General features: G+C 41.5%; 2 protein-coding genes across 3 annotated transcripts in view; one reads left to right on the forward strand and one right to left on the reverse strand.

Annotated features, from left to right (window-relative positions):
- Positions 1–13934, reverse strand: part of ALDH1A2 (aldehyde dehydrogenase 1 family member A2) — an 82083-nt gene extending 68149 nt beyond the window's left edge. Inside the window, exon 1 of the mRNA XM_040599763.1 lies at positions 13753–13934. The gene's annotated coding sequence lies outside the window, so the exon portion shown is untranslated. The remainder of the gene's footprint in view (positions 1–13752) is intronic.
- AQP9 (aquaporin 9) overlaps positions 1639–17052 on the forward strand; it is a 29032-nt gene continuing 13618 nt past the window's right edge. The window contains exons 1-2 of one of the 2 annotated variants that reach the window (XM_040599765.1): positions 1639–1976; positions 14101–14227. In XM_040599765.1, the coding sequence (XP_040455699.1) occupies positions 1875–1976; positions 14101–14227 (229 nt within the window). In that variant the 5' untranslated portion in view covers positions 1639–1874. The other variant, XM_040599766.1, reaches the window with a different exon arrangement.

Here is a 17052-nt window from a genome sequence, read left to right on the forward strand (position 1 = left end):
GCTTTTATAAACATACTTATTTATCATTTTCCTGGAAGAAAGGAAGTGGTTTATCTCATTCCTGCTGTAATGAATGGCCTCCCAAGCATGCTCCCGCAGTTCTACTGTATACATAATTCTGAAAGACTCCTCTCACAGACATAATAAGCATATACTTTCACATGCTGTGATAATTAAGTCCTCAGTAATGTTTTGCAGTGGTGTAGGGTAGAGGTTTTCAAACTGCCATACACGGGCTATTTTCAGGGGCTTCCCAGAGGCAGCTCCCAGCTGTTTGTGCAAGTGCAGCCCTGCACTACAGACCAGCCCTGCAGCTTTCCTGCAGCAGAGCATGCCCACTGCTGCACGGGCGCTCAGTCTGGCTCAGGCTGCACCAGTCCAGCTGCAGCCACCTCATAATTCATCAGCTGTGTGGCTGTCTGCAGGCCAGCCTTTCCTCCGTCAGCTAAAGGCAGACTGGTGTTTGAATGCACAAGTAGAGGAAGGTGAGTAAAAGGACACAGAAAAGTGGTTAAGGATTAAAACTGGGAGGAGGGGGTAAACCAGGTAGGTAGGGGATGAAAGTGGTGGTGGTGACTACAGCTGCAGGGAACATGCGCCAGGTCCCAGGCTGAGGCAAGGAAGAGCACTGGTGGGGTAACAGAAGCAGTGCATTTGGCCAGTCCTGTAAAGCTCTGTCCTACTCACTGCAGACAGCAGTACTGACAGACCTAAATGCATATTCACCACCAAGGTGGAAGAGGTTTAGGAGGTAGGCACTGAGCACAACACATGCCAAAAGAATCTACTAGAACAGGGCTAAGGTTTTGGTGTCAAGTCAAACGACAGAAAATACTTGTAAATCAACCAGGCGGCATGTTAGTCAAATCAGTATCGCATCTGATAAAACCATTCAAAATGCTGAAGAGATGAAGAATGTAGTATTTTTCTCTAGGAGGCCCAATTCTTTGAGATATTCACCAACTTTATGTCTTAAGACCATGGAAAACGGCATTATAATGCTTCATATTGTAGCAGCTATGCACTTTTAAGTGACACGCATCGGAGACATACAGTGACTCGGTGCCACACTTGCCTATACCACATTATAAGGAGGCACTGGACTGTAGCAGATTTCATCAAGTGTTCCTAATTCATTCTGCCTCTTTGCTCTTTCGCAAACAGGGCAGGTCACTAGAGATCAAGACATTTAGTCCAAAAAGAGTATTATGAGTGAATATACAAATTCAACATACTACACTGAAGTACAATTCCTCATTAGCCACTGAAATCCCTCAGGAGTGACAAGATAGGCACTTTTGTTTACAGGGTACAGCACAGCATTCTCACATGCATTCACTCTTTTACAACCTCCCCTTGACAAGTTTTGGGACAGCCAATAGTAGCGTGGTTTAAATCCCAATCTAGGTCAGAGAGAAATTTGCAATGATATTTTGGTTCCTTAATTTGTGGTTCCTCTTTTTGCTTTTCTTTCTGATCAGTGTGACAGGAACATTTTTTTCATGTTTACCAGAAAAAAAAAAGTAACATAGCAGGAAAGGTAATGATTATCCAAAATGAATCTATTCTGCAAGAGAGGGGGGGGGGGGGGGGGAAAAGTTCCGATTGTAAACTTACTGGTATTATCTAACCAGTATAAATAGACGTGTACTCAGAGAAGGCACAGGATGGAAAACTCATGATGAATTGTTAGGGCATGTTGAATTGGTTCTGTCAATGCCTGCAGTCAGATGATTTCACTGGCTGCACAAGATGAAATCTCATATTTCAATGTATAAGTAAAAGTGTCAAAGTTCAGCTGAAGCAGGGACGACTACAGAACAAATTTTGTGTATATTTGTAACTAGGGCACCAGAGCAATAGAGGAAGCCAAAATGAGCCGGAAAAGCAAAAGGAGTTTAAAGGAGAGATTTGCCTTGAAGAACAGCTTGGTTAAAGAAGCCCTCTCAGAATTCCTGGGAACTTTTATATTGATAGTAAGTGTCAGCTGCTTTCCTTTCTGCCTACTAATCTAATGTTGGACAGTGCATGCAAGGGGACATGTATGCTTTTTCTTGTACTGTACCAGCAGCGTGGTTACTGCCTGACAAACACTGTACAGCCTTGAATGAATTGCTTCTATTTATGGTAAGTTTGTAATTCCTTTCTTCACCCGATGTAATTATCACTGGCTATTAAAAACAGATAGCTTCATGTATTACAATTGTCTGATAAGCATTTCATTTCATACAGGAGCAGAATTTCTGTGAACTATCACATTCTGAAAAATCCAGATATGCACAATGAATGCTAATAATAATCTTGCTTTTGTTTTTTAAAAAAATCAGCAGTTTTTTCTACTTTCACTTCTATGTGTAACTTCCATTTGCTTTAACAAACATAGTGTTGCACATTAAGAAAATTTTACCCAACTTATTTTCCTGTGCAATATAAAAATTTAGCTGTGTGATTTGTAGTGAATTTGTTGGGAGTTACAAAATCTCTGAAGGTTTGGCAATGCCAGTTAACTATTATTTGTTTTGGTTTTAACTGCACTATGTAAATTATACAGTTGCTTGGTCTTGTAGTATTGCTATAATTTAGCTAAATACCAAAACTCCCCATTTTCATATTGGCAGGGTTTTTTTAACCTAATTTCTTGCTCAATTTTTCTGTGCATTTTACACTGGGACACAGAGCTCTACCCTGTGATTTACCAGGGTAGACTCTGTAGCAGAGCTGGAAGCCAAGCAGCTACAGTATTTATGACAAACTCTTTCTTCCTTCCTTTAGTCTGAACAAGGCAGTCTTGCTTATTGCTAAATATTTCATCACAGCGAAAGGACAGAAAAAAATAAGAAGCAGGCATGGCATAATACTGACAAAGTATATTTTATAACTGTAACTATATTAGCTAAATTTCAAGTAAGTCATCTGAAATATTCCAGTAGCTCATAAAATACATGAAAATAATGGTCTTTACTACACTTCAGCCAACTGAAGTGCACAGGCAGTAAAGTAACATTATTCTCAAATTTAATACCATCCATAAGACATTATTACAGTAAGGGGCACATTTAGAAGCAAGGAGCACAAAGCACTTTACAAACATTAATGAATTAAGTGTCAAAACACCCTGCTAAGGAGGGGAAATGTCATTATATTCATTTTATATATTAGCAAACCTGATTACAGCAGACTGCACAGGAAGCCTGTGGCAGAAGTCTGAATATAACCCAGATCACCTGACTTCCAGTACACTGTCCTCACCACAAGATCATCCTCCTCTTTCCATTAATACAATTAAGCAAGCAAAGAAGACTTACGAAAGTGCAGATTAGACCGCATATGCTATTATTTAATGTCTAAGACATTAAGTATTTAAGAGTAGAAGGAAATGCAAACCCAGAGCCTATTTTCTTGTATATTTACCACACGAATATAGTAGAAAGCAAAGCTACAAGATTGTTGTTGATAATCTGAGTTTCCCAATTCTATCTTACCCTTTCTAGTTTCAGCCTTAGCTTAAAGCAGAGCAGAGCCTCATGTGGATTAAACTGCAGCGTTCTTAGTGCTTGGATCCTTCAATTTGTGTTTAGATTGCACAAGTTAGTGCCAGGACAAAGGGTTTATCATGAAGAAACTGACTTTTCTGCTGTTATTTATTGCTATTGCTTTTTGGCTCTGTCAGCTAGTAAGTACTTTCTCTTTAAGAACAGATAAATATTAAACCTTTAACTTAACTTGGAGCTAATGAAGGGGGCACCCTAGTAAGCCAGAGGGCAGAAATCCTTGAAAAACAGCATGGATGCAAAAGAAGTGATAGCTTTATTGCTATGTCTTAATCCTGTTACAAAGTGAAAGTGAGACAAGAGTTCACAGCCTAGAGCACCATTGCTTCAGATCTTTCCTGAAAGCCATTTCATGTCGCTGATGGGTTTTACAGCCTGTGGGGAGCACCCGCACCAGGGAGCAAGGCAGAGACAAACCCTTCTGTTACCCACAGGCTCTGTCTGGAAGCCAGCGCTAACTGTCTGTACCTAAATCTGTGACAAATCTAGCACCTCTGGAAGTTTGCTGGGTGAAATTCTGTCCCTCCAAACAACCTATTTCTATTTTTTTCTGGACGACAACATCACAGACCATATACTACTAAAAGCTTGAACTGCCATCTTTGGTAACTCTCAAGCCTTGCAACATTATTTTTCAAACCAGAGAATCTACCAACTGTAAGATTGATTTCAGGACACCTAGAAAGTGAAATCACTCATCAGGCAAAAACCAAGCCTTCACCTGGGGGCGAGAAGGGCTCTGCCTGCAGTGTTGAACAGATTTGAGGCAACAGGCCGTGAGAGTCACTGGGTATACAGGTTGAATAACATCTCTTGGTCATCCTGACTCAATATGCTGTGGTTTGCCTTGCTGCATGGTCTCAGCACGTAAGCTGAATTCTTTTCAGATGAAACTGAAGTGGAAGGTGAGCTCCAGAATCACAGCAAATGGGCTGACCCTTAATGGATGCTCAGTCCAATGGATCACACTGGAAGCGGTCCCAAGTAATCCCTCCTGAGATGTCCATAGTCAGGTTCTCTGAACCAGCTGCTTGCGCTGCAAAACCTGATAATAAAGGTATTGCCTGTGTGAGCCCCTCTCACTGCTTATCAAAGCACCTGAATTCAACCTCTGAGGGTTCAGTGAGAAACACTAAGCTCTAGGAACCTGGAGGTGTCCCGCTGTAAAGGCGGATCCGATGGTATCCAGAGCAGCTGCTGCTATTGCCTGTCTGGGTAACCCTGCTGGTGATTAGACCTGTTCTGCTGGGACAACAAATATTTCTTTCAGTATCAAGCCTTGAATTGTTCCCCAAGGCATAGCACAACTTCTCTAATTACACTCTGGAACAAGAACTGGGGCAGAAAACCCAAAATGTCAGTCCATAACCAAATGCAAATTGCACATGGTTTTGGTTACTATCCTGAACTATATCATATTCACTTTATAAGGTTCCACCAAGCCAAGAAAATGTTGCACTTCACCTCTTACGTGATTTCTGTAAAAAGAATGAAGTGGTGTAGTTTTAACATAACTAAGTTACATTTGCATGTATGGGCAATGACGAGCTTGCATTATGCTGGGTATTTGTATTCGCAAATGATTTGGAAACTCCTGCCCATTTCTTGCATTTACCTGGCTGCTGTCACATGGTAAACCCCCAGCCTACAAAGTATAATTGTGCCATTTGTAAGCTAGAATAAATATCCACAAAACCCACAACCTACCCATAAAGTTGTCAATTACTATTTCAAAAGGATACAACTGTTTTCCAGAAAATGGTTAAGGAGTAGTGTGGATTTTACGCTGTGTTTGGAACCAACGCGTGGGACTGGGCTACACCTGTGCAACAGGTCCCTGAGGTGGGAGAACAGCCGCCCGTTTGGACTGTGGTGGGTGCAAGGCGAGGGTGCATACATAATTCCCAGCCTCTGGCACAGCCTCTGCCTTCTACGGCTGGGGCAACCTCTCCGGAGCTCTCTCTGTGTTCTCCAGCATGTCTCCTGGTTCAGGGTGTTCCCTGTTGCAGCTCCTGTGGCTCACTCTGGGGGACAACACCTGGGTGCCAGCACAGAGGGCTCAAGAAGCCATGCTGCATCAGATAGATGGTTTACGTGACTTTTCAGTGAATCTGGCTGGAACTCACCTATCCAACTGCCTCTCTGCTTTTACTCACGCTTCTCTCCACATTTCCCCTTTGGAACTTGGCTGCATTGCTCTCAAACAAAATGGGATTTACTCCGGTTTATGCTATTAAGTATATCTGAATTGGAACAGTTCCAAAACCAGATGCCAAATGGGCCATATGGCTTCCTTTACCGGCTACTGCTCACCTAATGTAGTTTGTAGTTCATTTTCACTGAAAAGAGCATCTGACTGCACAGTTTCCCAGAAAGGAGCTGCACAGGAGCCAGTATCTCCTGAGTACAGAGCAGTGTGTGCTTCCTTGCTGAAGGAGAACAGAGGTTTCCAATTAGCATATATAGACAAGTGGGTAGTATATGTATTCTTGTCCAAAAGCTTGGTCTCCAGCTGGAGGTGGGGATCCTCTCCCAAAACTCCCACTTGAAGCAGATGCTTGTGTGTGCGTAGAGGATGCAGTGCATGAGCATGAATTGAATGCATGACACCCCATGCTGCAAATAGACCAACTAATGAGAAGGAAGGATGCTTATCTTTTGCTCATCAAAACCTTTTTGTCTTTTTTTCATATGCTGACCACTTAATCATGTAAGTTATCACTCCTGCTTTGTTGCAGAGTTTAGTCTTGCCTGAAAAAAATCTTTAAGTATGACATTCCATGGGTTTGCTCAGTCCAGACAATTAAAAATTAAACAACTTTTCCATATCTGTCTTCGTGGCCTTCCATTCCAGTGCATGTTAATTACAATACTGTACAGTAAAATATATCCCTTATTCCAAACATGCATCGGAATCCTCATTACGTATTACATGAAAGCAAATGTAGCTTTTCATAATTTATACCTTAAATAAGTGTTTAGCATTTAATACAAAATTACTACTTAGAAATTTTACACAAAGATAAATTCCATGTTCTAATTTTTTGTGAAAGGGAGACTCTTTGTATAGGATGGAATTGCTTACAGCAAGTCTTGTTTAAGGTAGGAAATTAAATAGCAGTAGCTTCTAACGGCTACCTCGTTTGCCATCAGTAATGAATTTCCCAGAGTACAGAATTTTGTATAATTAACTCTTAGACAGTGAACTGAAGCTTGTTAAAGCTAGACAAAAAAAGGTTATTCAAACTTATTTATAATTGGTATTTTGATGTGTCACTCAACAGCTTTTAGAATGCTATGTAACACTACAAATACCATGGGCTTTAGCAATGTTTGCACTCTGAGAAGTGACTCCTGTGTCAGAGTTCCATACATTAGGGTCTCTAGCAGCAATATTACAGTACAACCAATAAATAATAGAAGTCACTCATAAATCTAATGTGATAGAAATTAATCCTGCACTTCCAGACCAAACCTGCTCATTCTATGGGAATAAGATGCTTCCTTTCCCTGTCGTCACCAACTCAGAGTCCTTTCTTTTTCTGAAGTTGTACCAGTTGCATATATTTTGAAGGCATGAAAATTTTGCTAATGATTCTCCTGAAGATATGAGAACTCTTCCTCCTTCTTGCAACTAATTAAATCAGCATTGCAAGCAGAAGTCAAAGTGGTAGTGAAGACCCCTTCATGATGCTGAGGTTAAGGAAGTGTTCTTGCACACTGGTATTATTTTTATAATTTTACGATTATCAAATGAAAATTCTTTTTTTTCTAGTCAACACTTCTGCTTCCCTGAAGTCATTCTTCAATTCAGCTGCATAGTTAGCAGTGTGAAAGAACTGAAAGGAAAGTGACCTAATTGTTCTTTTACCCTGAAATGTCTATTACAGCAAATAATTCTGAAAAGTCACAGGAAAGCTTTTGTTTTCAATACAAACTTAAGTTTTCCAGTATATGACATTTTAAACTTTCAGGTGACTCAGATGTTCTGTGTTATGTGAAAGTTTTAAAAGAGAATTATCTTCATCTTTGCAACATCAGCCCCAACACATAACTCAGCTCTTGTTGTTTAACCAAGAGGTTCCAGTAAGATGAACTTAATTTTCTAATACCTTTCTGTAGATTCACTTTTTTCCAAAAAATTTGCATCTATAGGACTGAAGTATAGGTACTTTCCCTGAGCCTCACAGAAGACTTGCATCTTTCCAACATACAACTGCGACTGCAGAACTTGAATTTATGTTTTAGAGACACAAATTTACAGGCTGTTTTTTCGAAAGTTTCACCAAATAAAAAAAAAAGTTATAAAAGTAATAACATTTAAAAATTGTCATAAACAGCTGGAGAACAGTATAAAAGATAATAAATGCATTTCATGCCATACAGTGAGTTTATATCTTTGTGATCTCAACGCTTCAATAAACCATTCTGGCTGAAAGTGAATTCCAAGGAGCTCCCCAACCTGTGGTCTGGTTTAAAGGCAAATTTGACTCAGCTCCTCTAACCCATTCCTCCAAGGTTTCTTTACTACTAAAGGCATTCTGCTTTTTTTTCCACCAATAGAAAACAGCTTAGGAAGAGAGCATACTGAGGCTTTCTCATAACTGTGCACCTCCAACCATAAGGGCACAGCAAAGATCCAAGATCCAGCCACCCAGTTCCTGCGCCCAAAGGGAGGAGTAGAAGAAATGATACACGTACCCTTGTACTCGTAAGAGAGGACAGCAAACCTCTCTCAGCAGCTGCAATGCCTGCTCCTGCACTCTGAATGGTACAATTCCCTGAGCACCATTACAGACACTAAATGCATTTTAATAAGAGTTTAGAAAGATTTTGAACTTTTCAGTTGTTGTAGTAAGCAAAGCAGAGAAGCACATCTCAGCTCAGGAACGAATTAGTAACCCAGGAGGGAACCAGCACCTGAATAGGCTCTTTTTGTTCTCAAGAAGCTGCTAGGCAAGATTTTCTTCCCTTGCTTAGCCTCTTCTTCCTAGTCCCTAGGCCACATTTCACTCCTGAATGTTTGTATCTGAATATGAAATGTTTAATTTCCTTTCTCTCCTGAATTTCTATAACTTAGTAAAAAAAGAAAATAATCGTCACTGAAGATACTGACTCAAGCCAGTTGCCCTATATAATTCAGGAAAGAAAAGCGTTTTAGCATCTCAGGATGAAGAGTGCAATATTAATCATAATAACATATGAGAGAATGCAGACTTTTGCATTCTCTCTAGGTGATTTCAAGCTTTTATTTGTCTCCTATTGCATGTGCAAAAGCAGTAATAAAAATTTAAAAGCATCAGTTTGTATAACACAGCATAGTCTCTCCCTCAATATTTTCACTGTATGTTTTCCCACAGAACAATCTGAACCAGATCTTTATACGTTTTAGAAGCTTTATATAACAATTCATCCAAAGCCTTATTAAATTTACATTCTTATCTCCATGTAGTAATGATTTCTGTCATTAAAAAAATTGTTTCAAAACGGCAATAATTTTAAGGCTTATATCTATACTATTTAATTAACTAAATTATAAGGGGTTTTTTTCAAACCCTTATTTTATTACAAGTCAGAAAAAAATAAAGGGAATTCCATTTGAACCCAAGAGGATATTGGTTGTGTCCCAGATCATCAGGAGAATGGAAATAGTGATTTTTTTATTACTCCAAGTTTGATTAAATTGTGATATACAGAAATCCTCTCTGCCCCCACCAAAATATTTAATTAATGATAAAATAAGAGCCATGTGCTTTTAAAGTATTTAAAAATTACTTGACCAGCAAGCTGCATTTTTATCTCACCTTAAAAATCTTAAGTGCTATCTGCTTTAACAAAAGATAGCAAATATTCAGTATTAAATTAGACGAAGATTGCTCTTTCCTGGAAGAACAGGAGCTTCCTGCAACCTGAATTCTTGCAGAGCTAAAGCCTTGGTTTTTAGTAGATCTAACATGTCTCTATTTTTGTTGCTGTTAGCATCACCATCCCCATTGAAAGAATGCTTGGAAGCCCAGTCTGAATTAAGGCCCTACATAATACACAAACATAGCAAAAATATGGCTCTGCATGGGAAGAGTTTCTAATTCTTTATAAAACACATTATTATGAAATGTAATAGATACATTCTTAAGCAGACTTGCTTTCTAAATAATTTAGAAATCAGCTTGTTATCTGAAAAGTTTATTTATACCTCTATAAGCAGCACCCAAACTAACTGTAAATGGAAATATTAATGGGGCACAGGGGGAACTGTTCATGACTACAGTAAATCATAAACAACCCTATTTTTATAGGCAGTCTTGGTCAAAGAGATCCCTACCTACCGTGAAGAGCAAATACAACCACTTTTCCCAAACCCCAAAGGACTCTCTGACTCTTCCAGAGCGGTACTGTAGCCCATCCAGTCTGGAAAAGGGGAGCGGAGAAGTCACAGGCGAGCTTGAAACACCTGTCTGGGGAACAGTAGGAGAACACTGGTGTGAGAGTGGCACGGGAAAGGGGCAGCATTGGTACCTTGCCTGAACAAAGGCACCCTTACAGAAAACTGTGAATTGGTGGAGGGATCCTTGGAGGTTCTTCGTAATTAGCTGTTTGTTGTTTAAGTACTGTTCTATCCTGAAAACTGACTAAACCAGAAATTCTGAACTATTTTTCTAGTTTTTCCTCATTGCAATTATACGGCTTATAATTACCATCAGATTTTTTTATAACTGCTGACTCTGTATTCCTTATAGCACATCAACTCTTGTATTCCTGTAGAGCATCAGCAGCTGTGCAGCCATTGAGGCCGTGCCCTGCCTGCAGGGGCATCCGTGGTACCCCACTGTAGGTATGTGACTACCCACCGCCTGGCAGGGTGAGGTACAAGGCACAGCAAAACACACCTCATCGTCTCCACGCCACTAAAACACAGGAGGCTCGGCTGCTGCTTTAATGTTACAGTAAGAGTGTATGGCTATGAATGCACACTACCACTAGACCTGTTTGATAAGAAGGGGCTTTCTTATATATACATATATATATATAAGCATTCTGCTTTAAGATGTCTAAAGCTTTACAGGCCATGTAGAAAAATAGATTCCCTAAAGTTCTGGATTCAGATCTTGCAGGAAAACCTATTTACACCAAAAAATGCTATTACAAGCATTTGCAAAAATCCTGCAAATAGCACAGATGGAGGCAAAATGATCTTTAGTCTCTCCGATAAGTGGGACAGAGATAAAAGTTCTGCAAGCTTCCAGGGAGTAACAGGACTTTATGCTCATTGGAGGCCAGTTGTTTTTCTTTCCTAACATTAGCTTTGTTACTCAAGACAAAGAGAAGAATCTAACATCTATGAAGCAAGTTTTTTGGCAGAGACTGTGCAGACAGCTATTCCACACCCAAACACATTATTTACAACAGTAATCCAATTACTTTGTGAACAAAAAGTCAGTACTAAAGCTACTCCAATAAATTTAAGTAGATCTAGCTATAGACAACTGCTAAAATGAAAACTTGGTAACATAAGATAAAACAATGTAAGATAAAGAGATCTGGCTATATTCTACTGTAAATTAAACTCTCATTGACTCCGTGTGGTTCAGTCAATGAGTTTGTGGGAGTGCAGCTGATAGCTGAGCTTGGCCTAGAAACTTAGACTATTTATTTACAACTTGATGATCTAGTTGGTCTTAGCTCAGCCGAGCAAAGATTCACAGAGTATTAAATTGCTGTTCATGTAATTACATGATTGGGTGATGGCTTCCAGTTATGTCAACCTAGCAGCAGTAGGTATGAGAAAGTTTTTTTCTCTCCATCTTAAAATGATGGCAGATGGAGAAAATATTATCATGACATGGTTCAGGTGTGTGAGTTCAGTTCCCAGGTTCCCCGTCCCAGAGCAGGCATACGCTGACAATGCCTGCAGTAGCGTTCATTCATTGTGCATGAGCAGGCCGTCCTTTACCAGCCTCCACCAAGCAAGAAGCCAGTGCAGCTGTGTTCAGGCTGGTTTGTATCCCTTCTTGTTTGTAGACCAAGCTTTCTGAGACTGGTTAGCACAAAAATGGAGCATCTGGAGTTGCATATTTCCCTATGACCTGCATAGGAGAAGCTATTTTGCAAGAGGACCATACAGCTGTTTCTGTGTGATTCTCCTCAGTTCTGGTAATGGGAGAAGGGAAGCCACAGCCTCCCTTTGTTATTTCCTTCCCTTTTCTGAATTTGTAGTTGATATACACAAGTGTGTTATTGTCCCTTATCCTTTTCTATACCTTTCTTTGCCACTCCTGTTTTCTCTTTGATTGTCCTTACAGGAAGGGTAATATTTTCAAAAGAATGGCCTTTTCTTGGAATCTGCAAAACCTTGCCGATGCCATTTCAGAACACAAGTGCACCCATGTAGATCTACCTGCTTGCCTGAATGCAAATTGCACCCCAGTGTACACAGGCCCCCAGACCAGCCTACTTAAACTTGTTCCACGTCTGAGCCATATCTTCACGAAATCTTACTCGGCACAATTTCTGGCACACTCCCTTTGAGAAGTCTGAAAAATGAAGGCTAGAGCTTTCTAATTGTACCTCCTTTAGAACTGTGCCTTCATCTTAAACTTCCTGCATACCCATTCTTTCCACGTTAAATAAGCATATAAATACATGATGCCTAGAATTGTCTCATATGAAGTTTTAAAAAATCCTGTCATTTCAGCTGCAAACAACTACAAGGTATTTCATTTTGGTTTAATATCTGTAGATGCATTTGTGCTTACCATTTGAATTGCTAGGTATATGGTACTAATAGCAATGAGAATGCCTAACGTAAGCATATGTCATTCATCGCACAGCAGTTCACTGCAGCTCGGAATACGTCTTGTAACTTTCAATTATACAGTCCAATGAACTACTGCTATCTAACACCACCCTACCCTTACGTAATCTGACAGCTGTAACACTTTGGCACCAGACAATGTTTTGTTTGCTTGCATGATTATGACCTCAAGGCAAGAACTGCACCTGGGTATATGACACAGTCTCAGGGCACTTTTATAACAGAAACTCCATCTGCATTGCAAAGCTGGTTAAGAGTGTAATTTTATTGAGAGCTTTTCTGTCACATTTTTGTATTAGTTAAAACCCTTGGGGAAATAATCGAAACAAAAGTATGAGTTTGCCTGTTTAAATTGCACCTATTCTATCAGGACTTGCTTGTTAAACCTCAATCACCACATCTTTTTAGTACCATCTATTTCTAAGGCAGGAGAGATTTTCCCATTACTTCGCAGTTTCTGAATGCAACTGCCTTGCAACTGAAAATAAGCACATCTAAAACCTATATTTTATGTATTCAAATATGCATAGTTAGGAAGAATATTTGCAATACAGTCATTGGTGACACACAGTAATGGCAGATCAGTAAAGCAAAGCAAGGAGATTACCCAAAGTAACTGCATTGGCTAAGATGGAACACTTTTATAGGAAGAAAAAAAATAAATCAGATTCACATGTACCAAAGGAGAAATATAATATAAATATATCTATCTCCAATTTAACATAAAAGTAATTAAGGTTGCTCAAGATAAATCTAGTCACATCCCAGAAATGTTATGATTTGATTCAGATCACTTAGAGTTGCAGAGAAGTAAAAGTTTTTACACTATAGATAGTACTTAATATCTTACAGTGTTGGGTCCTTATTCAGTAAAAGCACTTAAGCATGTATTTTAAAAGGAGATTTTCAAAGACAAAAATTGATTTCTGGCAGAAACAGATCAGCTAGTTATCTTAAACTAAAGGCCTGTTGTACCTTTGAAAAGCTTTCCTACCCACTTTAATAGGACCTAAACATATGCTTGAAGCTAAGCAGAAGCTTTAGAACTGAATAAACATGATCGTAAGCATACATTTAAATGTATTGCTGAATTTCATTCTGAGGGGAACCAACACAAAATGGAAGCTAGTTTAAATCCATTGAGAATTCCCCAATGTGAATTATTCAGGTATCCCCGCTTCAACTAATTGTTCAAGCTGCAGAGCCAGTGAAATATTTTGATAGAGCAATATATGACATCAAGGCAGCATAACAGTAGAACACACTCTAATCTCCAGAAAGTTGTCAGAATTTCAACATTAAACATTAAAAGCATTTTGAACTATCTTTCATGATTTTTATAATAGTTTTTTCATTGCTTAGAACTACAGTCTGGAACTGAAGACTTACCACATAGAATTAATTCCCTCCTCACTTTGTTGTAGAGACAGTGAGATCTTGTTTAGGCTCCAAGTTCCGACCTGTATGCCATCATTGTACTTGAAAGCTGTTTTCTGGGGAGAGAGAGGTCCTTATTAACAGACATTGTCCCTGGTCACAGAGCAGGGGAAAATAAAGAGCAAATGTTCACTGCAGCAAAGGCAACAATGGCATACGTGCCAACAATATTAAATCTGAGCATTGTTTCAATATTTAATAACGTTTTCAGCTATATCTGGACAGCAGCAGGCATTGCAACTAACTGATAACATTTGACAGACACACTCATGGTTTTACATTTGCTCTTTCAAAATACAGGCACTTGGATGTGGGTGTGTGGGACAGGCTGTCCTTAGCCGAGGAGCCCATGGTGGACCCATGACGATATCGGTCGGATTTGCAATGGCAGTCACCATAGCAGTGTATGTATCGGGGGGGATTTCTGGTAAGTGACTTTTTTTTTTCCTTATATAGCATTTATTGCCACAGTCTTAAGGCTACCTTATTCAATTACTTCCGTTTCATGGCATAAACAATTACTTATCTACCAATAGCAAGCACCATTACAGCAGAGTCTGCATCAGTTTCACATGATGGTCAGGGCTGGAAGGGACCTCAGAGACCACCCAGCCCAACCCCTGCCACAGCAGGGTCCCCTCCAGCAGGCTGCGCAGTCACGTCCGGGTGGGTTTGGGATGTCTCCAGGGAAGGAGACTCCACAGCCCCTCTGGCAGCCTGTGCCAGGGCTCTGCCACCCTCCAGGGAAGGAAGTTCTTCCTCACACCCAGCTGGAGCTGCCTGTGTCCCAGTTTGTGCCCGCTGCCCCCTGCCCTGTCGCTGGGCACCACAGCCAAGAGCCTGGCCCCGTCCCCCTGACACCCCCGTCAGGTGTTTGTGTGCGTGGAGAAGATCCCTCTCAGCCTTCTCCTCGCCAGGCCGGGCAGCCCCGGCTCTCCCAGCCTTTTGTCATCAGGGAGACGCTTCAGTCCCCTCACCATCTCTGTAGCCCCTCACTGGACCCTCTCCCATAGTTCCTTGTCTGGAACCGGGGAGCCCAGCACTGGGCATGGCTCCAGCTGGGGCCTCACCAGGGCAGAGCAGAGGGGAGGGTCACCTCCCCCCACCTGCCGGCCACGCTCCTCCTCGTGCACCCCGGGGCACCGCTGGCCCCTTGGCCACCGGGGCACACTGCTGGCTCGTGGGCAACCTGCTGTCCTCCAGCAGCCCAGTCCCTTCCCCGCAGAGCTGCCCCCCAGCAGGGCAGCCCCAGCCTGTGCTGCTGCGTGGGGCTGTCCCTCCCCGGGCAGGACCCTACACTGGCCTTGGTGGCACTTCCCCGTGTCCCTCTCCGCCAGCTCTCCAGCCCGCCCAGGTCTCGCTGAAGGGCAGCGCGGCCTCTGGGGGGGCAGCCGCTCCTCCCCGTTTGGTGTCACCAGCAAAGGTGCTGAGGGCGCGCTCTGCCCCTCCACCCAGGTCACTGGTGAAGGAGTTGAACAAGGCTGGGCCCAGCACTGACCCCTGGGGACACCGCTGGCCACAGGCCTCCAGCGCGACCCTGCGCCGCTGGTCACAGCCCTCCGAGCTCTGCCGTTCAGCCAGTTCTCAGCCCACCTCACTGCCCGCTCCTCTAACCCGCGCTGCCGAGCTTACCTGTGAGCGTGTTGTGGGAGACAGTGCCAAAAGCCTTGCTGAGGTCAACGTAGACAACAGCCACCGCTCTCTCCTCATCAACCCAGCCAGCCATTCCATCACAGGAGGCTATCAGGCTGGTCAAGCATGAGTTCCCCTTGGTGAATCCGTGTTGACTACCTCTGATAACCTCCTTTTCCTCCACATGCTTTGAGGTGACCTCCGGGATGAGCTGTTCCACCACCTTTCCAGGGATGGAGGTGAGGCCAACTGGCCTGTAGTTTCCTGGGTCCTCCTTCTTGCCCTTTTTGAAGACTGGAGTGACACTGGCTTTGCCCCAGTCCTCGGGCACCTCTGCCATTCTCCATGACCTTTCAGAGATGATGGGGAATGGCTTGGCAATAACAATTTGCCTGTTTCGCTTGTCAACAATTTGTCCTTGTTTCTCTCAATTTTTTGTGTTCGACAAAATTTTCCACCAAATTCTGATCTGAGCTACAGTGTGCAAACCTTGGCAGACCTCTGGCTTTTATGGAAAGTGATCTCTGCAAACCAGAAATCTTGATCTTGCTTTGAAAATTCTGTCAAGAGGGATGATCCTGGACAGCACAGGCACTGTGTTTATGGAAATAACCATGAAAAGCTTACGGAATCCAAGCCACCAGCTAAAATGGTTCCAGCTAAGTAGAAGGTAGAATGACCAGCTAGTGGGTGTAGTAAGCAGCGTTCACTTTACAAAGTACAACTTCTCTCCTCACGTCCTATGACAGGCAGTAGCAAGTCTGCTCCTATCTGTTTGCTTATTCACAGAAGCAGCAGATTACAGAAAACAGAAACAGCAAAAAGATTCAGTACTAGAGATCCATTCTGTGATATAATGTCAATGCATTGCCCTTGTTTCTGTTATAACATTTCCCCAATGTATGTTGGTCAGGCATCTGTCCTTTGTCTGTAGCTTGGCTAGCTAATCAGTGTCTACATGTGCCATATTGGATGGTGCTTTCTCTGCTATTTCCACCAATTTTTTTTGGCCAAATTAATATCAGAAACATCAGCATAACTGCTTTTAACATTTAAATTCTCCCTTTAAAATAGAAAACTATAAGTTGTAACAATACATATTTTATGTATTATAATACATAACGTTCCATGTTGTATGTGGAGTTTATATTACCCTCCTAAAGTAAACGGTGCCTTTGTACTCCAGTTCTCATAGAGACATTTCTTACCCTTCATAAAGAGGGTAATGTGCATCTGGGCAAATATCTCTACATATAACTAGGCCATTATAAGTAGTTGCTATAGCAAAAATTAGCGTGGCCTATTCTCTTCTCCTTTACAATCTCTTTTATGGAGGCACCATGCATGAGGAGGTTTCTAAATTCACATTAGAAAGTGCTCAAGGTACCACAAAACAGGTGGTCTTGTTACTGTCATTGAAACAGACCAGAACGGTTCCTTAATACCACACAAAGTTAATTCAGCAGTACATTCCTATTACCTAAATACCTTTAAACTACAGCTTTTGGTTTACATGTAGGCAGGTAAACTCTCCTAAGGCAGTATCATGAAAAAATCCACCCAAAACTCACAACAAAACCCTGGAAAGACACTAACCTGCCCTACGTTTGAATCTTTAAG

This window comes from Falco naumanni, chromosome 7 (genome assembly GCF_017639655.2).
Source record: "Falco naumanni isolate bFalNau1 chromosome 7, bFalNau1.pat, whole genome shotgun sequence".
Classification (NCBI taxonomy): domain Eukaryota; kingdom Metazoa; phylum Chordata; class Aves; order Falconiformes; family Falconidae; genus Falco; species Falco naumanni.